The following is a 23,898-nucleotide window of genomic DNA, read 5'->3' on the forward strand; positions in this document are numbered from 1 at the left end:
GTGATGATGCTTTTGAGTGGGCTAGCATGCATATGGCTGTGGATTTCGTGTGATCATTGAAGTGAGTTGTTCGAATGTAGTTCTGATGGCCATTCTGTTCTTGTTCTTTTCTTTTGGTTGACAGGTATCTCCTCCCCTTTTGCCACTGCCATCTGTATGCCACTCCTGCAGATGGATTTTACTCCCGACACCTGCTGCTTCGTGTTAATCAGTGGAGCAGCATTACGATCTTATGGGACGATCGCCAATGGCCCACATGCCCTTACGCAGTACTGGTGGCTCGGAGCAACATTTCGGCCTTTCAGCTGGACTAGTGCCTCCCCATTGGGACCGCCCTGCGGTTCTGTGCGCTTCCATGTTGCCTTTTCGTACGTGAATGTGGCTCTGTGTACCATGGGGGAACAGGGCGACACACAGGTAGTGGCTGGTCATTTCTTGCGGATGCAGCCCACAATGGTGATTAGTGTTTTGGAGTTCATGGCCTGATGGCTGTATGGGCTTGGTGACTTTGATGTGCATAAAATTTCTTTTCTGATTTGGCCCGTGTAGCGTTTTTCTTTGCAAGTGATGTGGCATATGCCTATTTGGGGGGCGATGTTTTGTGAGGAGATCTGCATTGGGTTCCAGCTTCGGGGTTTAGTTGCGTGGTACTGTGCTGGGCGCGTTTGCCTACGAAGCCCAGTGAGGTCAGGGATGGGGGCTGCCAATATGACTGTTTGAATGTTGTCATGCTCAGGGGCGGGGGATTGGGTTTTGTGTAACAGATGCCGGTCAGCCAGGTGGACTGGTGGAATGATGTGATTTTCGGAATGTTGCTGGTCACAGGTGCCTGTGTTTGCGTGCGTTTCTTGGGGGGGGACTGTGGTCATGTCCATTGGGATGGCTTCTGTATTCGTGCCATCTGTGCCCTGCAGCTCCCATTGGCCCCTCTTGTGTTTCTTTTGTTCGTTGCCATGCATGGGTGACTTGTACATTTCTATGGTTGCATTGTGACTTCATTGCACCTACGGGGAGTTGTACTTTGTGGGCAGGGAGCGGTGTACAGGCACTCAGTGGGGCCGTTTACGGTTGATTCGCGATGCCGTACTTCTCACCATGGCGGTATGGTGCTTTCCGCCGTGCTTGATGGCGTTAGGTACATGTCCGCTAGGGTCGGAATTCGCGTACCCTTGCGCCATGGTGGTATTTACGGTTTGGCATGGCGCGCGCGCGCGTGCTTGGTGCAGTTAGCGTTGGCGTTCACTACGGTGTCGCTAATGGCTTCGTACTTTGCGGTGACGGGTCATAGTCGCACCGAGCGCTATTCGATGGCGGTATTGCATTTCCGCCATCGTTTTTCGATTTCCGCCAGGGTCGTAATGAGGCCCATTGTGTTTTCTCTGAGCATGCTGCTCTCATTTATAGGACCCAGGGAGGCCCTGGGTCTTTGTTTTGTATGTGGTAGGGGCTGCTGTTTTCGCAGCCCCCCGGCCGGATAGCCGACTGTCTGACCCCCTGGTGGGAGCAGATCTTTTGAACCTGGGCCCTGCCTGACGGTTGTTTTCCTTATGGCGCTTAGCACCTTGCTGTTTGGAGGAAGGGTGAGATGATTTTTCGCACCTTACCATTCCGTGGTTTTATGCTGCCGAGACTGCGTGTCTCCGTAGCTGGGGGGGAGGAGAGGAGCAGGCACAGGGAGGTTGGGGCTGCCCCTCTCCCAGCTGCCGATGGTAACAGCAGTTACCCTGCCTCGCTTGTGGGATGCCCATGCAGCATTGCCCAGGACTGGGGGCTAGCTAGCATTTTTGGTTGTAACCTCTGAGCTTCTATCCGGGCCTAGAACCAAAAGACCGGGGGCTATAGCCCCCTCGGCCCCCCCTTAGCAACGACAGTGCTGCTACATCCATCCCACCCCTGTTTCCAACTTATGGTAATGCAATGCAGTGTGAAGTGGTCTTGTACAGTATAGCGCACTCCTGCCATATTGGCAGCCTCTTGCTGCAAGGTTCCCTAATAGGGCGGTGAGGGGAGGGTTAGTGGGATTAGGGCATTGGTCTTCAGACTGTGTGGCTGATCTGCCCAGTGGGACCTGAAAGATGTCTGGGGTGGATGCAGGGGCGCAAGGCTCTTTAAAAAGGGATTACGGCGACCGCTTTTAATGGAAAATATAAACTAGTATAGCCTGAAGCAATATTTTTAATCAAGGGGGTTTCAGTATAAAAAAGTTTGAATACCACAGGATTAGAGGAAGAGGCTGGTGTGAACCATGAAATCTTCATGAGTTCAAGCCAGAAGTATCAGAGTAGTAGGTGATGGTATGATTCTAGGTGACTTGTGCAGGTGACACTTGGGTGTATGTTTTTGAAGGGGGGACAGTCCAAGATTGGTTAGGTGCCAGTGGTGGCCTACTGGGAGAGCCATTGCTTTGTATTTGTATTTACTTTATTTATAGAGCACACCAGGCCCGAGGGCATCCAGGCGCGTGTTTTAGTTACAACATGATAAGAAAAACATGGCAATAAAATTTTAGAATGTATGTTACAAAATGGAAATTACGAAAGACATTATGGTCGGGAGACCGAAAGGACATAACCTATGTACCATGAGTGAGGATAGGTGGTAAGCGCATGGGAGGTGATTGGTAGATGGGTGATGGGTCTTGGGCGAATAGCCAGGCTTTAGCCATATTTTTGAAACTGTGGAAGGACGGTTCAGATCTTATCAAGTTGGGAAGCGAGTTCCACAGTTTCGCCGCCATAACTGGAAAGCTGGCTCTGCCAGATCTTTGCAGGTTAAAGCGTGGTATAGCGAGGCAGTTAGCCTGAGCAGTTCTGTGACGTCTGTTAGTGTTGTGTAGAGTGAATCTATTGGCCAAGTAAAGTGGTGTTTTGTTAGAAAGGCATTTGTGGGTGAGGGCGAGTTTTCAGTATAATTCGTTGAGAGACAGAGAGCCAGGTAAGTTGCGTCTGGTGTCAGATGTGTTGGTTCCTAGGGATGTTGAGGGCAGCTCTAATAGAGTTATGTTGGATGATTTGTAACTTGTTTAAATTACATTTGTTAGTGCCCAGATAGAGGGCTTTACAGTAGTCAATTTTTGACAGCACGAGAGTCCTGGCAAGTGTGACACAATTGGCTGGTGATAGGAAAGGGCGGCTGGCTGTAATAAGCTTACAGGTGTATGCCGCTGCAGAGGAAACTGCATTTGTTTGTCTGGCCAAGGGTAAAGTAGAGTCAAGATAGATCCCTAGCTTTTTGGTGTCCTTGGAGGCTTTGATAGTGTTACCATCGATCATGAAGGAGTTGAACTCAGGGGCCAGTTTGGATAATTTTTGAGGGGAGCCGAGAATGAGGAGCTCTGTCTTCTCGTTATTCAGACAGAGTCCGTGTTGTGCCATCCAGGCTTGGTTGACTAGGTAGATGGCATTCACAGAGAGAGAGTCGGCGACGTAGTCACCAGAGATGGGGATTAGTATCTGGGTGTCGTCAACATAATTAGTATATGAGACACCCAGATAGTACAAAATATCGAATAGAGGTTTTGTGAACATGTACAACGTGGGAGAGACTCAAGAACCTTGTGGTACCCCGCAGGTGACGGGTGACGGCGATGCTGCTGCTAGTGGAGAGAAGACAAGAATCGCTCTGTTGTCCAGGAATGAGGCAATCCAGTCTGTGGCTTTATCAGAAAAATGAGCGGCTAGTTTAAGATGCCGACACAGAATTTGATGATTGACGAGATCAAAGGCCGCAGAGAGATCTAGAAGAAGTAGTAGAGCAAGTTTGCCTTTATCTCTTAGATCTTCAATTTGTGTTTTGAAGTCGATAAGGGCAGTTTCAGTTCCATGGCGGGGTTGAAATCCAGATTGCCTTAGACCCAAGAGTTTATTAGATTCAAGATAGTCTTGAATCTGTAAGTATGCTGCTCGGTCAAGGATTTTGAGTAGGAACAGCACCGTGATAATGGGCCTGTAGTTTGTGGGTATATTGGCATCCAGGGTTGGTTTTTTCAGGAGCGGGATAACCCAGGCATCCTTCAAATTGTCCGGTACAGTCCCTGTGCTGAATGAGGAATTGGTGAGAGTTGTGATGAAGGGAGCTAGCTCGTGGGCCGCTTCCTTGATGATGGGCGCTGGACAGAGGGCCCCTTGACAGGTAGAAGGTTTGAGGCTCTTGATAATATTTTCTACTTCAGTGATAGTTAAGGGTGAGAAACTGAACGGAGTCAATGAATCTGGTATAGAGTTGTCTATAGTGGGGAGAGAGTTAGGTTGCAAGTTGGATGTATTCTAGTCTGTTTATTATTGATTTTGTCTTGAAGAGTGGCTATCTTAGCAAGGAGAGCGTTTTGGATATTCGAGCACCAGGTGCTGTCTTTGATGGAGGTGTCAGGTGCAGTGACAGGGGTTTCCAATTCTTTCAAGATTCTGAAGAGTTCTTTGGTATTGGATTTGGCTTGCTCAATGCGTTTATTATAAGTGACATTTTTGCCTGGAGTATAGCTTCCTTATACTTTAAAGTAGCTAGAGTGGTACTAGATTTATTGTCTTCTGTAGGATTACTCCTCCAATGGGATTCAGCGATTTGTTTTTCTTTACGAAGAGTTCTTAATTGGAGTGTAAACCAGGAGTTGAGGTGAGCTCGTGGTTTAGGTTTTCTCAGTTTGGAGGGGGCAATGAGGTCAAGGGCTTTGAGCATGGTGTGGTTGAAGCTGTCAACCAGGACAGTAGGGTCTGTGCCTAGTAGTGCATGTTCATTCAGGACTGGGAGGATGAGTGGGAGGAGTTTGTCGCAAGTTATATTGCACTTATTACGTGTGGGGATAGCAGGTGCCACGTCAGGAGAGGGGCTGGTGGTTTTGGCGGGGATGTTAAAGGTGATTAAATGGTGGTCTGTCCAGACACAATGTTGGTTAGCTACGATATTGAGTCCGCAGTTAAGGTCACTTTGGTAGGTCGTTTTGGTAGAAGGAGGAGAGTGGTGCGGGCTGTACGCAAGGCACAAGTTGAGAATACATGCAGGTGGATGAACTGCCCCCACTTTTTTTAGAAGGGGGACTCAGTACCCCTTAGGCTATGTTAGATTTCATGCTCACCCATGGTCGTTATGGGAACGCTGAAAGTGTTATTCTCGGAACGTGCCAAAAAGGATACAAGCTCTACCAATGGCTCTTCTCTGCCATCCACAACATGGACGCTGCGTTTCACGTAGCACGTCAGTTCTGTCCAGGAGGGGCCTAGTTTCAACCATTACAAAAGACCTCTGAAGCGGCTAAGACTTGCATTGCAACTTTCTAGTTGCCCCAACGCTGTTTCTTCTTCCTGTTTCGAGTACTTTTTCTCTCTGCTTCTGTATTCCCTTGTTCTTTATTTCTACTGGGTCCTGCCTTCCTGTTTATCCTTGGATTTGTGTGTTTGTCTGCCCGTAGCTGCTCCACGTTATACCATTTATGTACTACTATCAATGCCTCTGACCATCAGAAGGTTTTTTCCCTCTGTGCAAGGTCTTTCTTGGGTTTGGCCTTTCTGGGAGCCTGGGCGCTCTGTTCCAATCTGGGCTGCACTGGCTTTCAGAGCGGATCAACCTTACCGCTTCCATCAAGCCCCAGGTAAGGCAAGTCGCTAAAAGGCTAGCTGATGGGGGGAGTGGATGGTGTCCCATTCAGGTGTAGGCCCATGTATCAGACCACAGCAACAGACTCTCATGCTGGTCTGCAATTATTTATTATTCAGTCTCTGTCTTTTTTGAGTCGTGTTCCAAACCCCACACGGCCCACAATTAGCTGCTCACTGTTTATCTGCTTTATAGAAACTGAAAGTCATATAACACTAGTACGATGTTCAAAGCTGTCTATTCTATTTCCATGCTACTTATGTGTGGCACGTGAAAAACGTGTTCTGTTGAACTGCAGATTTAATTCATAACAGCAACTTGCATGTCTCCTGGGGCTCTTCTCTGTGGGCAGTCTCATCTTCACTTTTCTTTGGAACACTAACTCTGAGGGCCATCTTCCCGTTGTTCCATGTGGTGAGTTTCAGTAACCACGGTGCATGCTGCACACTGCTTGGTGTTGTGACATCGCAGTACTTTCCTCAAACTTCCCATACATTTCTCGATCATTCCGTTAGCATGCGGCCACAGCGGCATGATTTTCCGGTGGTGTATGCCCACGTGTCTCATAAAACGAGCGAACTCTAGGCTGCTAAGTGTCTGAATTCAGCATGTTGAGAATGCCTCACGTGGAGAATATAATGTCTCATTCCGGGATGACGGTGCTGGCTGATGTAGACGAGATCATTTGTAGAAGGGGGAACCAGGAGAATTTGTCCATTAGCACCATACAGTACTTCCCCGCCAAACGGTCCAAAAAATTCAACCGCCACATGGGTCCATGGAGCTTCTGGCAGCTCTGACATTCTGAGCGATTCCAGATTGCTGGGCTTCGATGTGCACTAACACAGGTGACATTTCTTTACAGTGTTTTCTACCATTGAGTTGATCCCTGGGGAATCACGTGGTGTCTCTTATCTGCCGTTAAGTGGCTACCATTCCTCGATGCCCCTAGTGTGCTAGGTCCACTACTTGCTGTGGTAGGTCCATAGGTATGATGATCCGACTCCTGTGCATCACAAGGCCTTTGGCTGTGACTGACAACTCCTCTTTCACCTGTCTGAAGGCTTGCCTTTCTTGCTTCCAGGTCTCTTGGCTTCCTTGTCTGTGTCCTAGTTCACTGTCTCTCCATCTTCGCAACGTGATCACCTCCTTCACCTTCTGCAGTATTTTGTCTCTCATAGTGTGGTCTCTCACCATGTACATCATAAGCAGCTTTGGGGTTCCTTGCTGAGTGAGGAGGTTGATGTATTCCTCCGTCATGGATGGGTCACGGTCTTGCTTCACAAGCGTGTGCCGGGAAATTAAATCGGACGGATTGTTCTCCTTTACCAGCTTATGGATGATGGTGAAATTAAAGTCCTGCAATCTTAACCCCCATCTTTCAATCCTAGGTTTGCATCTTACACTGAGGGCTTCCATAAATCTTGAATACTGCCTGGTGATCAGTCACTACTGTAAATGGGTTTCCCAGTAGGAACATCTGAAAATTCTTGCATACCCAAATGACAGCCAATCCCTCTTTTTCCAGCTGTGAGTACTGTCTTTCAACTTCTGTCAGATGTTTGGAGGCATAGGCAACAATGGCTCTGGGACTGCCCCTGTCGGGTGTGTGCTCTGCAAGTATGGCTCCCAGACCTACCAGGCTTGCATCATCTGTCAATTTATTACAATTAGCCGGGTTGAAAAAGGCAATGCACTCAGCAGAAGCAATGTATCTCTTGATCTGCGCGAACAGCTTTTTGCATGCTTGTTCCCAATGAAACTCGCTCCCTTGCTTGGTGAGTTCTCTCAACGGTGCATTAATGGTACCAAAGACCTTCAGGTATCTGCTGAAATAGCTAGCCATCCCCAGAAATGACCATACATCACTCACATCTTGCGGAGGCGAGAAGTTTTCAATTGCAGTTCATTTCCCTGGATCAGGACTCCTCTCCATTGTGAAAACACATGTTGAAGAATTTGAGATTTTTTTAATGAAATGCGCACTTGTCAGCATTTAACTTCAGCTCCGCTCGAGAGAGAGCTGTGCACACCTGATGTACAGCCCAATCATGTTATTCAAGATCGACTCCAAAGACCAAAATATTGTCGCTGTAGTAAAACAATTCTTTATATGCCAAATTACCTTCCTAATGCTCTCCTGGAAAATATCAGCAGCCGACGATATCCCAAAGCTTAGCCGCATATACTGAAACAACCCTGCGTGAGTTGCAAAAGTGGTTATGTAGCGTCATTGTTAATTTAGCTGTATCTGGTGGTGTACTTTATATAGATCAAGTTTTGTGAATACCTTAGCTCCATTGAGCATGCTAATCATGTCCTACACATGCATGCCAGGATATCTTTCTTGGCATGGTGCATGGCCACGCACAGGCACATATTTCGTCGAAGGACCCTTGCTTGGGTACTGCTACTACATGCGAGGCCCACGGGGGAGGACCACATGCCGGTTCTATAATGTCCTCCTTTAACAGACACTTGATCTCTTTCTCTACTTGCGGTTGCAGGTGGATGGGTATCCGACGGAGATGTTGCACCACCGTCGATGTGAAGGGTGACTGGTTCTACTTTCAGGCACCCGATTCCTTTGAAGAGTTCTGTGAATCGTCGCATCACTGGGATTTTGTGCTGCATTATGTACATGTCGATGACAAACTTGGCAGGGTGTTGACCCAGTTTAATGTCGATATCTCCTTCTGGGGCAGTCACCACGCCGGTCATCCGATATGGATACTGATGGTGACTTATCTCTTGTTCTGGCAGAGGCAAGGGTGACCATCCGGTGATCTGCCGAACGTGGCAGACCAAGTCTCTTCTCGCATAAGTATCTCTCCTGGGTCCATGGGTGCAAGGGTTGTATTCTGGTCGAGTCCCGCTAGGACCGCCTCCTTGTTTCCTGTTCGGATGCACATTGCACACTCTTGCCATGTGATTTTCCCGCCCCCAGTTGGTGCACTCCTGTCCAAAAGCAGGGCACCGGGTTCCTTCCTCATGAGGAAAAGGCAAGCCACACCTGTAACACTTTCTGGCAGCACCATACCTTCTTGATGGGGCGTTACCACTGTTGTTGTTTCTTTCACTTTAACTGATGTGGTACACTTGCTCTTTCACTAGTCCCTTGTTGGTTTCCATCTGCGTGGCTTGTGAGTCTGCTCTCGCGTCAGTCACCGCCATTTGTAGAATGGTAGTGAGGGGAAACGATTCCCAGAATAATGTCTTCCAGAAGGTGGACGACAAATACCCACCGATAATCCTTAACCTTATGGCTTCATCATTTGAGGATTTATGAAAGTACAATGAGCCACCAGCTTACACAATCGAGTCGCAAATGCGTCCATGGACTCACCAGACATTTGATAGACTGTGTTGAAGCTGAATGGTCAAAATATGTACATAGTGCCTCCTTGAGCCCCTCATACTTTTTGACTTCATCAGGCGGGAATGAGGTCTTCAACGTCGTCACCAACCAGGAGCCTTTTTATCATAGGCGTCCATGTAATTCTCAAATCTTCGTAGCCATTTCTCCCATCTCTGTCCCAGGGCTTGTTGATCACCCATGTCAAAAGGGCCTGGAAGACGAAATGCAGCTGCACTGGACCCTTCGTCATCAGATGCATCACTTGCTCGCCTCTGACCATCTCTCTCCTCATTCGCCAACATCTTGCTGCAATCAAGCATCCTCAGTAGTGCACGTTATTGAAAGACTTACTTATTTTTTCTTAAGTGAGGAGGAGGTGTTGAAATCCCATACTCCTCGCCAGTTTTCCTGTCCCTGTGTATGAGAATGTGTGTGTGTCCCATCCGAGGCCTCCAACGCGCTGCAGCGCCAAAATGAGGGACACAGAGCCGGGGAAATGCACTGTTGAACCCTTATTTTACTTTCTCTTTCTGCCTAACACGGTAGACTTCCTTTGCTCATGCGCAAGCATGCACAAGCCTTATTGGCTGTATCCTGCGTGACTAGATAGTCTTGTCACACCGGGTAAACTGTGTCCACGCCGGATACGACAACAGTGACCACTTTTTCCGAACTGAAGCTAACAGCACATCAAAGCTCTATAGCGTTTTCCCTCTCTATCCCACTAACTAATGCCCTCCCACCCCTCCTTCCTTTTTAGATCCGCCAGAGCGCCGGGAGACCATGAAAATGGCAGCAGTGCATGGTATAAATCACAATAAAATAACATAACTTTAAAGTAGCAGGAGAGATTTCAGAGCTCTCAGCACATGTCAGGTGCACGTTGTTCAGCTAGTCCTAGTAGCGATAAACCTCACATCACTTTGGATTTTGGTACTCGCCGGCCTTCATTTATAAAGGGAAAATGACACTGCATGCACATTGCAGGAACTCCAAATGAAACAAGTTAAAAGCCATCACTTTCAGAACATTGCTTTCAGGTGAAACATATTTTTTTTTAATAAGTGTGAAGGCTCAAGGAGTGGTACAAGGGGAGGAAAGCAGGCACTAGTTTACCAACAATATAGGTCTATTGGAATGCAGCATTTCCTCCTCAGCGGTTACTTCCAATGCAGATTACTACTGTGTGGCAGGAGAGTAAACACGTTCTACTGCCAATCACGTCAGTGTAACCCAAGGGGCCAGGTACCAGCCCCTTATTTGATTAAAAAAAAAAAAAAGATCTGGCATTACCTTGCTGTTAACTCATGTCCCCTTGCATCACTTCCTCTGGCTTTGCGCATCTCTTATGCTAATTAGCCACACACCCTTATTGCCACCAGGTACTGGCAGGCATAAGGCGACACTGTGTAGGGAGGCTTGTGAATATAAGTGTAAGGCAGTAACAGATTGAAGGGTTTGTGGGTTAGATATGGGGGTAGGAGAGGTAGTTAGGACAGAGGGCCTCATTAGGACCCTGGCGGAGAGGGTGTTACGCCAGCGTAGTGCATGGCGTACCTCTCCGCCATACTACGAGTTCCCGTAGCGCCATGGAGGTTTTCTCCGCCTGGTTTTACCAGCCGGAGAAAACCATGGCGCTACGGGACCTCGTTGTTAATTACGCCACCGTATTTTACGGTGGCGTAATTAACTCCTTCCCCACTCCCATTATACCCTATGGGGCGAAAATGGGAATGGGGAAGGGCAGAATGGGGATTGGGGATTTACCGCTCCGCCGAGGTCGGAATGGGGCGGTAAATCCGCCAACCCCCATGGCGCTATCGGCGGCTTTCCGCCATGCTTCGCGGTGCATTTAGCACCGCGAAGTCCGCCTGGGTCGTAATGAGGCCCAGAGTGTCCAATTCTCTGAGGTGTACTTTCTACACTGACCCGGTAACTGGACCGGAGCTGGCTGAAGGGCAGTGCTTCTGTAGCTGTTAAAATCTAATGCAATGTACAATTGGCAGTGTAAAAATGCAGATCTATCTGCACGCGGCTAGCAAGCGCAAACTGAACACCAATTCCAGTTCTCTTAAATATTCCTGGTGATGTCGGCTATGAACTGTATGGGATTTTCCCCTTTTCTTTAATGGGCTTGTGGCGTGGCTGCTGGGTTCATCTTTTTCTTCATTATTGCTATCTGTCTTTCTTTACGTTAAGAGGACTTTTCACCCCTGCATTCTAAGTTCAGGGAACGCGTATTGTTCTGCAGCTAATTCACTGTGAAAGCCTTTATGTAAAGGTCCCGTACCCTAAGACTTATTCTGCTCTCTGTTAAGGGCTACTTTGTAAGTATTTCTGTTCAGAATTACACCCTGCTCTTCGATAAATGCAATAAGTTCTTGCAAGGCTTGTGTCACCGGTTTTGGGGCCCCCCTGTCCAGTAAACTCCTCCTTCTTGGTGTTGAGCGTGCACTGTGGCCCTTGATAGGTTGATTGGAGCAGAGGTGGTACAATGGATCAGGTTAGTACGGATCTGTGACATTTCCCCCGTGTAACATTTCTCCAAATTTACTCGGGATCTACATGATCACTGCCCGCCCCGTTATTTCGAATACCAAAATGCTGAATCTGAAAACGGAGCCACGCAGTGATCACAACAATCACATCGATCACACAGTACCGAATCCCCCAACCCTCAACCCGTTGCACCATACTTACTTTTTCTTCTGCATACCTACCTTCTCCCCGGAGCCTCGCTTCGCCCGTCTCCCAGCAACGTTCGTTTCCTATCACTAAAGTGGGTAAGAACCTCTGTTGCAGGGTCCTTGGCTTGATTGTGGAAGAGGAGGAGACTGATTAGATGTGCATGGCAAGAGCCCTCAAGTCCCCAAGGTACCTCTCTGACAAGCTCAGCATCTCCAGAGGCCTGCAGTCATCCCGAAGTAAAGACGTGTGCAGACTTGAACACCGCCGGTGCAAGAAGGAAAGAACCAGAAGAAAGGCCTTCTCTGTCTACGCCCTTCCTACTCTGGAACCTACTCCCTGTCAACACAATACTCACCCCTTTGGTTCTACATTTCAGGAAGGAACTCAAGGTCCTCCTCTACAATTAATGGTTCCTCGCTAATAGCTAGGTCCACACACACTCCCCACCTGACCTGATACTTGGCGATCTGAACCCCCACTGCTTCCTCCCCTAGTTGCTTGTAGATTCCTTGCTGCCAATTCGCCTGCCCTAAGCCCCTTACCCTTTGTTAGCACCCTCTACCTCCCTTGAAAAGCAGAAAATTAGACAAAAAGAGGATACGGGGAACAGGCCTGCAGGTGGGATAAAGCAAAATAGCATGCATTTATCGAAAAGAGCAATTGCTGAGGTGAAGCCATTGAGTGTCTGGGGCAAGTGGGGTGTGCTAGGAAAGGGGTTATTCCAGGCAGAATCCCACAGATAGGCATATGTAGACCTGAGGCACATAGGACCAACTTCACTGGTGCATTACAGTTGTTTTTCCCAGGTGTTTATTGACCCCTGCGTTGAGGACCACTCAAAGTCTGGTCTATCGCCACCTCACTTGCCCTAAACTTCAGAATTTCCCCAGACATCTTAGAAGCATTGCAACCTCGGTCTTTACCGATGTTACCTGTATTTGGCCTTATTTGCTGTCAACAGGGATTTCGTTTCTGTCATGGTTTCAGAGTTTTCTTGCCACCATCTTTAGTGCATAAGTGGGTAAGCACTTTAACAATGCTTTTTTTTTAAATAAGCGAAACACTTCTAAAACCATATATAACAAAGAAAGCAGACAAAAATGTATGAGTGAATAGAATGCATAGCAGAATTTGTACAGAAAGTATACTGCAGTCAACCGTTTCTATATCCCTTAAAAGGGCAACCTTTTTACCCGCGGAAGCACAGAAGTGAGATTCCTCTAGCAAAATGACTGTTAGCTGCACTCTTTCCATAGATGATCTGTTCTGATCTTCTTGGGATCTCCCCCTTGTGATCCTATATACCCTCCTCATCCAGTGGAGGATGCCAGCTCCCACAGTTATCCAAGGGCTGCTATTGTCTTCTCTGCCCTCTCTTTGAAAGTGAGTATATGAGTGCAATAATTGATCAAGGAGGCGGTGGCAGAGTAAGTTATGTAGAGCTGTCAAATGCTGGAGGTTTCCTGTCCCAGTGTCGCTGGCAGAGAACACCGGCTTTAAAAAAGAGTGACTTCTTCGCTGTTTAGGAGTCCATCCAGAATTTAATTAAGATCCTATTCCACATTGCAACTTCTTAATTCCAAGTTTCTTATTCATCTACCGCGCAACTCTAGCACCCAGAAGGCACTTGTGGCTTTTGAGTGCTCTACAAATAGTATTGCCGTAACACAACATTCTTAACTTTTGACGGTGTTAATCTTGGGATGATGATAACATCCACCAGGCGGTACTGGACATTCCACAAACATGACACTAATGTCAAATATTGTGAAAGTAGATGTCCACCATTTTACTTGCCTTCTCAAGAAGCACACAAGGTTTCCTTTCATCACATGAAAAACAATATCTACATGTGGCAAATATGTTGGATTTATGCCATCGCTCAGGCTGCGCTTTGATGTAACATCTATATAGAACACAGAGTGTTCCAAATTTGAGTAAGAGATGTGCTAAGGTTACATAAAATAAAAGGTGGGGACAGCCAGCCGTGTACATGCCAACTGCCCTGGTGGAAATAGGTGACCACTCGCCAGAACTCAGTTGTAGGAGTACCATTCTCATCATTAGTTGAGTTCTGGGAGTAAAGGCTGCTGCTGTACCATCATGTGCAGCTTCTTTAAAGTCGTACAGATCAGTCATCCACTAGTTTATGTATACACTCAAAAATCCGTCCAACCGAATCCAAGCAACTGGAAGTGGCATGGGATCGACCTTGCAATGGTTCAAAGAATTCCTGTTTTGAATTGTTCTCATTGTAAAGCGTTGAGGTGCGTCACGGGCAGCCCTTGTGGTCCACAAATTCTGTAGTATTCGGGGGACCCTGCTTGACCCGATGCTTTCTAGATGAGGGACATTTCACAGGCGGTCAACATTTTGTAGCAAATATGTCTTGGTATTGGCACAATGTGGTTTGCTACTTCCACGGCTTCCGTGCCGTCGTTTTAATCAATGCAAAAATAAGGATGTCACCTTGAACTGTTTAAAATGACTGATCTGTTTTTGCACAAGTGTCCATTCATATGAATCACTTATTTACAATCAGAATTGTCAAAACATGGCCAACACATGTTTCACACATTCCTGGCGCTTTCTCAAGGCAATGGGGGTCATTACGACCCAGGCAGTAAGTACGCCAAATTTACCACCATGGTGTAAACTGCGTTTGCACCATGGTGGATGGCGGATTTACCGCCCCATTCCAAGGTGAGTGGGGCGGTAAATCCCCATTTCCCATTTTACCCTTCCCCATTCCCATTTTTGCCCCATAGGGCATAATGGGAGTGGGGAAGGTGCTAATTACGCCACCGTAGATTACGGTGGCGTAATTAGCACCAAGGCGGTTTAGCGCCATGGATTTTAACGGCTGCTAAATGCAGCCGTTAAAATCGGAATCAGGCGTTAAGGGTTAACGACGGCGTTAACCCTTAACGCCTGAGTTGTAATGATATCTTATTCACCTTATGTTCTACTGTCTTGAATCTGACTATGAATTCAGCTTCTTGTACCTTATGTGCAAACCGAAATTCAAAGAAATGGCCTGGCAGATACAGATACTTATTTATTTATTTGTTTGCTTTTTTTTATTTATATTGCGCCGTAACCCACAGGCATGAGGGTGCTTACATTTAGACCAAGACAGACGTATTGTGAATGAGACAACTGGGTGCTATTTATTTGTCCGGAGTATCCATTAAATTATTTAAAGATAGCCATCTTCAGTGCTTTCCTGAAAGCTAAGTAGTTGCTCTCTTGCCACCAATTTAATAATTAATGAACATTTATATTTGTATTTCTTATTGCTTATTGTTCCTTTTGTGCTGTGCGGGTCATTAGGGAGTAAGGATGACATGAGGTGTTAAGAGCTACCCAGACGACCTTTTAATCCTTTCATCTATTTTCCATTGGCAATAGTTCCCTTTCCCACCACTATTTTCAGTGAGATGCTTCTCTTTTTGCAGGATACCACCAGCAGTGTCACATCCCGACGGTGGGCAACCGCAACAAATCTGCGTCCACACCGTGGTTCTGTCGAAGATGTATATTTGCGCTGGCGGTGAGGGTGAGTGATCCTTCTTCCCAGAACACACAAGGTTGAATGTGGACATTCATGAAATGCCAGGGACAGCAATAAGTCACCCTAGGAGTGTTCTCATTTTACTACAGTTGACTATTTTAAATCAGTGAAAATGTCTTGATTTGGCCAGGATAAACCAACATATCAGGCTGCATAAATAGGGAGCTTGGCATCCCAATACATACTCTCAAACACTGTTACCTAGGGCCAATGAGTCCACCACCATGCCCAATGTATTGAGTAACTAACAGGTGTCATAAGCAGATAAAGGCCTGGGTATGGCTGGTTTTCCGTTGGAGCTTTGCCATGGTGGGGCTTGGTGCAAAGAGTTATAACCAAAAGCAAAGCAAAGAAGAAGGCACATGAGCTCACCTCCCGGATCCCCCTTAAAATGGATGCCGGGCGGTGGGGGGGATTGTGGGGATAAAACACATGCCAGTGTGAGGAGGGTTCTGGTCGAATTGATTAAGTTGACACCAAAATTACTACAATTTAATACTATTTCTTATTTCGATTAACCATTTGTAACAGAAATCCTATACATAGATTCCATAAAGGAGGGATGGCTGAGGATGTGATAACCTGATTGGGAAGCGACCAGCAAGGCTTTGTGCTATAGTGTAATATAAGCGGTTTGGGTCTATATGACCTAAAACATTTGACCTAATAACAGTTGATCTAATTTATTTGACCTTTTTTGGTCTATAACGCAGAGGAGACTCCCCGCAACCCTGCCTTCACTTCCCCTCAACCTAATCTATACCCTTACCCACCCCCATATATATATTAAATTAAATTTGACCGAAAGAAAGGTCAGAATAATTTGCTCAAATATTTTAGATCAAATGTTTTTAGATATATTATGCTAATACCATAGAAGCATCAGTAACCACAGTGCGGGTGGTTGTAGGGCTGGACTTCTCCTGATAAAAGAGCCAATGCTTTAGAATAAACCGCCACATAAGTTTCAAACAACAGATTGGATTCTCCATTTTAAATACCATCGAAATCTTGTAGTCAGACAGCTGGTCTGTTGATTATGTCTTTCTGGTTCCAAAAAAACCTAAAAGCTGCAGCCGACCTTATCTTCAGCCAGAAAAGTGTCCATCCCATCCCCGCTCACGTGAGAAGTGTCCCTGGGTTTCCCTTGTGTTTGAGAGTCACTTTCGGGGATCTCTTCCTTGTAAACCAACGCCTGGATTACACAGCGCCCACATATTTGCAAGACCAGATCTACCGCTACTGCCCTAACCTTTCTCTATGCCCAGTTGACGCCCACCTGCTGGCAGTACTTCATTTAAGCCCTTTAAATTGAGAAAAAAAACAAAAAACTTCCAAACATAGGAGCTAGGAAGTTAATGACTTTCATGGATTGCATGGTGCTTAAAATATGACTCCCAGTTGTGAAGCCTCAGAAGCTGGGGTGGACCGGCCTACAGGGAACTCTGGAGATTTCCTGTTGGGCCTCTCCACCGTGGACCTCTTTTGTGTTGTTACTCTGGCATTCCGCTTCTGTTAGCCCCTCTCCTATGTACACCACCCACTTTCTTCCATCTCTCCTCATCTGCCAAATCCCTTTGAAGTCAAGAATTTGCATAAAACTTCCAGTATGCTATTACTCAATCTTAACACATACTACATTTCAACGTCTTATGCTTAACTACTTTCTAATCCATATTTTGGGGCAAATGTGCTTTAAAATTCATTCAGTGTACAAAGAGGATTCCTGACATGATGCAGCATTGGAAACAGGAACCCGGGGTCGCTTGGATCCAGTGCCTAGCACTGCATCATGTAGTGAATTTGTGTAATCCCTCGGAAAGAGCCTGCACTGTGGAAGCGGTAGTAGTCCGCCGTGCAGTTAGCTCTTTCTGGAAGATAACACATGCCTATACAAAATTAGGATAAAAAATTAATACAGATTTTCAACACATTCGTTATAGAAGGTCATGATTCTATGTCAAGACTCGGAGGCGAAGGATTATGCTCAGTTCTACTCTTTACTTCTCGAGCAGCCAGCAACAAAATAAATTGAACAACAAACTGACAATTAACTACCCATGAGAACATGAGTGAAATTGTAGTTTGTGCTTCATAGGTTTATTCTTCCACGTGATCCGCTTAGTCCAGTCCCGTTTCTACAGTCCACAATAAACACTGTCGACTTCCTTAATTCCTCCTCTTTCTGAAGCTGGTTGACAACTGAAACTTGCGCCCCAACCGATACGCATCTGCTTTCTTTCCAACAACCTTGATCACTCCTCATGAAGCCGCTTGTTTAACCTCTGCACCTATCAAAACACATATAACATCAATGAAACGACTGTTCCCGGACGGGTGGGCAATCCCATATCATAATACGTGACATGCTCAATTTTCATCAACAATGCATAGATAAACATCATGTCATCATTCCTGCCACTCTCTAGTGATAGAATGGATGGAATAATCCTTCACCTCCGAGTCCTTAATAGAATCATGACTTTCTATAACAAATGTGTTGAAAATCTGTATTCTATGTCAAGACTCGGTGGCTCAACGAAGCCACCTGATATACTGTTCCAAAATAAACATTCTTAAAAGTCGTTTCTTTTGACCAGTCAACCGCCTTCAAATTGTCCTTCAGGCGTGCTCCTAGCTTGAAGGCCATAGATGCCATGGCCCCTCTAGTCGAGTGAGCACCAAACTAACCTAATCAATGGCCGCTTGGCCCATGCACCATTTCACCCATCTTGCTAACATGGCCGACTCCACTGCCTTAAAAGGCTTCTTCACCGCTATCAACAGTTGAGATTCCCCTATGGGCATGACTTGTTCTGCCATGACCTCGTAAGCCTAAAGGCACCTAACAAGGCACACCCTGGGTCTTTATGGAAAAGCCACATATTCTACAGTCCTAATACCCATCTTCTTCCTCTTCTCTATTGAGAGTATATACCCCTGTGGGTGAAAAGGACTTTCTGTCCACCTCCAAAGCCCTGACCTCTGACACCCTCTTACGGGAAATTAAACACAATTGTGTAGTCAGTTTTGGCCAGAGCTCTTTCCAAGATAATTGTTCGTTGTCTGGCCATGACTCGAACATTGTCAATACCAAGCTCACATCTCAGAGGCGGGAATATTTCGGAGTCAGAGGTCTCATACATCTAACTCCCTTCAGTAATCTGCAAATCAAGGGGTTTTCGCCGATGGGGTTCCCCTCTACATAATCATGACCGGCCGATATCGCCTATCTGTAAGTATTAATTGTTCTATATGCCTTGGCTTCGCCGCTTGACCTGCCAAAGAATTCACCACGTGAATCGCATCTGTTCATATGGGATGCACTTCCCTCTCCATGCATCAATTACTCAATTTAAGCCATGCCACTCTGTAAGCCTTCCCAGGCCCCGGGGCCCAGGATTCTCTGATGAATTCCTGAGCTGTTCCCAAAAGACCTGACTTGGCCCAGGATCTACTGAAATCGCCCGGCCTATCAGATTCAGATTCCCTGATTGAAACAGTGGGTGATGCTCTCCTGTCGGGCCCAGCACAATGTCTTGTCTGTGTGGCAGTAGAATTGGAATGTGGTAAGCCATGTGCAGCAGGTCTGGAAACCAAATTTGACCCCTCCAATCGGGTATCACTAGAATCACTGTTGCTCCCTGTCTCCTGACCTGTGCCACAGTTTGTGCTATCATGACAAACGGCGGGAATGCGTATTCTGACGCTGGTCCCCAGACCTGGAGAAAGGCATCCGTCGATACCGCTTCTGAGTCTGGTATACAGCAGAAATACCTGGAGAGCTTCTTGTTCAACTTTGAAGTGAACAGGTCTGTTTGACACTTACCTCCCTAACCTCTCCTGGAAAATAGATTCCTCCAGCTGCCAATCGCTGGAGACCCACAAGTGTCTTGCGTTCCAGTCCGCAATCTGGTTCTGATCATCCGACAGTTGCTCCACCATTATGCTGACTCCTCTCTGGAGACATAAATGCCAAAGTTCCTTGGCTATCTCCGCTAGCAATCTGAATCTCGTCCCTCCCAGTCGGTTTATGTACCTGACTGCTGAGACGTTGTCCATCTTGAGCAGGATGGCTCATCTTGCGTACAGCAGCAGATTGCAAAGGATCCTGCTAACAGTTCGAGACAGTTGATATGGAGGTCTAGTTCCTCGTTCGATCATCTCCCCCCGGTCGACTGATCGCCGCACCTGGCTCTCCAGCCTCAAGGGCTGACGTCCGACTCTATTATAAGGTCCGGGGAGAAGCCAGATATCGCCCTGCCATTCCAAGCCTCCATGTGGTGATACCACTACTCTAGTTCTGTCTTCGCTTCCTGAGAAATGGGCACACTCTGTTTGTAGAATACTCCCTTCCTGATATGTTCCATCTTCAAGCACTCCAACACCCTGTAATGCAGAGGGCCTGGACAAATGGCTTGAATCGAGGATGACAGTTGGCCTACCAGTCTGGCTATCCCACTCGGGGAAATCATTTCCCTTGTCATCATGTTCTTTATCTCTCTCTTGAGAGAGTTCACTTTCTCTAGGGGCGGACTGAGGGTGCCCTGCACTGTTTCCAGAATGAACCCCAAGAATTCCATTGACTGGGCAAGGGCTAATTCCGATTTCTCTCAGTTGATCAGAAAACCTGTCGCTATCTTGACCTGTTCCACCATCATTTCCCTGTCCTGGCACATAATGTATATATCGTCCAGGTATATAATTAATCTGATTCCTTATTCCCTGAGGTGCCCCACCACCGGCTTCATCAGCTTAGTTAAGCACCAAGGGGCTGAGGCTAGTCTGAAAGGTAAGCTTGTAAATTCCCATTTCTGTCCCTTCCAGAGAAACTGTAAGAGCCTCCTCTGACTCTGATGAATAGATATTATCAGGTAAGCCTCCCTGAGGTCTATCCTCGCTAGCCAGTCCCCTTTCTGTAGAATGTCCCTCAATAGGTGAATTCCTTCCATCTTGAAGTGTCTGTACACCAAGAATGAATTCAGTGCTCTGAGGGTGATAACTGGCCTGACCTTGTGTTTACCCTTCATTAGGAACAAGTTGCTTACAAATCCCGTTTGGTTTCCGCTGGCCGGGCTGATGGCCTTTTTTATTTTCAGCTTTTCTACCTCTCTGTCTAGTAGTACTTCGTCTTCTCTGTTGATCCTTATCTGGTTGCGCAGGAATTCCTGTATTGGTTCTCAGGATTCCCAGACAAAACCCTGAACAGTCTGCAGAACCCATGGGTCTGAGGATATTTCCAACGATCTTTGTGTGTGCAGTGCTACTCTCCCTCCCACCGGAGGTATCCCAGCTTTTAATGTCTCTGCCAGCGCTCCCTTTTTTTCTCACCTGCACCGTTTTGCTGCTGCTGTCTGCCACTGCCTCTCCAGCCACTGTCTCTGCCTCTTCCCCTGGAAGGAAAGAAGGGGTTGGCCCGTCGGTCTTCCTGCTCTCTCCAGTGTGTTCTATGACCTAAGGACCTGTAACATGGGTACCGGCTGGCTGAGCGGCCCTTGCCTCTGCCAGCCTTATCAAAAAACCTACGCCCAAAAATCTTCGTGATGGAGGCCTGTGACTTGTCCATTGAGGCATAAGTGCTGGTAAACTTCCCATGTCTTTGATGAATGTGTGACCAAATAGTTTTCCCTTGGCCACTGCCGCCGTTTCTGGTGGCGCCAGTTCCAACAACTTTGAATCTATTTTCAACAAAATAGATCTTCTTCTCTCAGTGGCTATGGGGCTATTCGTGTTTCCCAGAAGACATATTGACCTCTGAGCCCAGCCGGAAAGTATCTCTGGGTCGTTTTTTCTTTTGCTTAGCCTCTTCTGCCATCTGCCAAATTCTCATGATCGGGCTGACCGCGTCCAGTAATTTGTCCTGGCAAGACCTCCATGAACGATCTATGCACTTCTTGATGTCCTTGCCATACCTTCCCATGAAGGTCAGCATCCGATCATCAATTCCTGGTGTCTCTGCTACACCGTCTGGGACTCTGGGTCTGGGGCATTCTGCCCCCATCTTGCTCCTGGCCTTTTTACTCTGTGGGGCTCTGAGCCGTTTTTTTAAGTAGGCCGTAATGTTTTCTGGGGGGTCCCATTCCGATGACCTTGGGTGTACCAAGGCATCTGGGACGAACTTGTCGCCCTGAGGCTCTTCATTCGCAGGTTTGCCTCTCTTGCCCCTGGGCTCTCACCCATCACTCGAGGAATATGTTTGTGATCATAGCGAGCTCTGCACGTCCGACTGTTCGCTGCTCATGCAGTTGTCTTCATAGGTGTCCTCTGAGTTGTCCTGGTCATAACTGGCTCGTGACCTTACCATTCTTTTGTCTCCTTTGTTCTTCCGTGGTGAACCCGGTGGGGGCTGGGCGCTACGAACCCTATGGGTTTTCTTTTTTCTTTCCCCTTTCCCCCTGCGCGCTTTCCTCAGTTCCGCCATGCCATGAAAGAATGCCACCAGATCTTCCATAATGCCCCTCTCTTCTCTCATGGGGCCCCCGCCGGCACTCAGGCCTTCTGAGTCTTCATCTGAGTATCTGCTCATGTTAAAGCCTGTGCCGTGTGCAGTGACCTTATGCCGTTTACCTAGGTTGCCCCCTTCAATTACTGCTTTACTTTGTAGCTAAGCAGGTCTAATTTCAGCTTGATAGTATTGCTTGGGACTGTGTCTGTCAGTATACAGAGCCTCACCTCCTCTTTGGGGTAATTACTTGTTCCCAGGAAGTTTCAATGCCCGTTTTTCAATATTTCCTCGGACTGTGCCTGTCTGTCTTCCCCTGCACCTTGTTTAAGCTGATCCTGCGGTGTGCTTTTGCAGCCACTAAGCGGCGTGCTGTCATTTTGTTCCCCTGTATCCGGAAGCGTGCATAAGCGTAACACGACCACTCTGCGCGATTATATAATTGTAAATGTTTTAAACTGCATTATATATAGAATGCTGCACCTCTCTCAATCCTGAACTGTGCCCACAGAAGTTTTGCAATGGTGCCGCAACCTCTGAGGTTCCGTCGCACCCAGTGCGAACTTTCATCCGCCACTGCCTCCTACTGAGGCTCAGAACGCTGGATCATTTGCCCTGTCGCGTTCTACAATGCGGATAAGCTCTGCCAAAAAGTATCCGCTCTGCGCGGCCGACGTCGCGCTGCGCTTCCCACTAACTTTCAGTCACTAATATACAACAGTCACAATCACTCGTTTATAAAGAATTTGTCAATTTCACTTAGGTCAGCTGCTCGAGCAGCAAAGAAAGAGGGAATGAGGAAGTCAACAGTGTTTAATGTGGACTGTAGTAATGTGATTGTACTTAGGGGATCACGTGGAGGAATAAACCTATGAAGCACAAACTACAAATTCAATCATTTTCTCATGGTTAATGTAGTTCATTGTCAGTTTGTAATGAGTTTTATTGTTGGCTGCTCCAGAAGTAAAGAGTAGAACCATAGCTCTCAACCTTTTTTTACACCAAGGTGGGTGAAAACTCCTTTTGGGGGTGTGGAGGGTTTGGGGGGGGCGGGGCGGCGGGGTGGGGCTCTGCTCCCAGGCACAATCCTCATTGGAGGAGAGCGCCAGGGAGGGGAAGGGGGAGGAAATGGGGGCGTGAAAAGCATGTCACTTGCTTTTCACACCCCGATTCGCACTGGAATAGTCGCGCCGGGACCCGATTTCGGAATCGGGTCCCGGCAATAAATATGAACTGTAGCTCCCACCCTTGCAAAGGCGGGTGAAACAGATGAGCTGGCGGGTGGGCGGGTGTCTGGATGCTTTTGGCGGGTGACACCCGCCAAAAGCGGGTGAGTTGAGAGCTATGGTAGAACTGAGCATAATCCTTCGCCTCCGAGTCTTCTTGACATAGGATCGGCAGTGCTATGAAGCAAGTACAGGATACCGTGCAGCATTGTACCATTGGTGAGGTTGATAAGGATATGTCAACCGAGCACTTAGAAAGGATTATGTTACAGTGTATGCTATATCAACACATATGATGCTTCTATTCATTCCCATAGTTATTTTGATGTGTTATTCAATGTTCCTCTTTTCATGGCTTCATGGCTTCAAGTGTTCATTTGTTTTCTTTTATTTGGCGTGTGGTTGCTGTGTAAAATAAAAGGATAAAAAGCATGAGGACACGTTTTTAGGCTGTTTTAGGATGGAGCTCATTTGTTCTAATTTGAGTTTTCATAACTCCCTGCCTAGTGCTCTTACTTCAGTCCTCTTTCTGTGGTAATCATCCGTCAGCCAACAACATGCGAGCGCGAGCACTAGGTCCCTCATTTGCAAACCAGCCAATCACCTCCAGAACACGCTGAGCGTCTCTGCAGGAAGCGCCATCTAGCAGCAGGCGAGGCTGATGTTGGCGTCCCGGCTTTACAGCCCGGGGAGCTGCGTCAGCTCGTTGTTTTTGCATTCCTGTGAAGCAACGGAAAGGGGGCCAATAGTTCACGTTCTGTGATAACTGCCTGTAACTGCGGCAGATGAATCAGACCCTGGCTTTGTTTCACCAGAAATTAGCTGGGGGAAGTAAACCTGTCTTGAATTCCAAGGAAAGGGAAAGTTCACTGCTGTGAATAAGCAGGGAGCTAATGCTATTACGCACGCTTAAAAAAACACACGTTTGTTTTACCCAGAGGAAAACCGACTCCGCCTTGCAGACATGTGACATTTACCAACCGCAGAAAGCCAATATTTCTGCCTGCCTTTATATATTATT

General features: G+C 47.1%; 1 protein-coding gene across 2 annotated transcripts in view; it reads left to right on the forward strand.

Moving 5' to 3' along the window:
* The window catches only part of PHF19 (PHD finger protein 19), a 258,042-nt gene that overhangs the window by 114,850 nt on the left and 119,294 nt on the right, over positions 1-23,898 (forward strand). For both annotated transcript variants that reach the window (XM_069609530.1, XM_069609531.1), the window contains exon 5: positions 15,094-15,194. In XM_069609530.1, the coding sequence (XP_069465631.1) occupies positions 15,094-15,194 (101 nt within the window). The remainder of the gene's footprint in view (positions 1-15,093; positions 15,195-23,898) is intronic.

The sequence above is a fragment of the Ambystoma mexicanum genome, chromosome 8 (genome assembly GCF_040938575.1).
Source record: "Ambystoma mexicanum isolate Mex_15411 chromosome 8, UKY_AmexF1_1, whole genome shotgun sequence".
Taxonomy (NCBI): Eukaryota; Metazoa; Chordata; class Amphibia; order Caudata; family Ambystomatidae; genus Ambystoma; species Ambystoma mexicanum.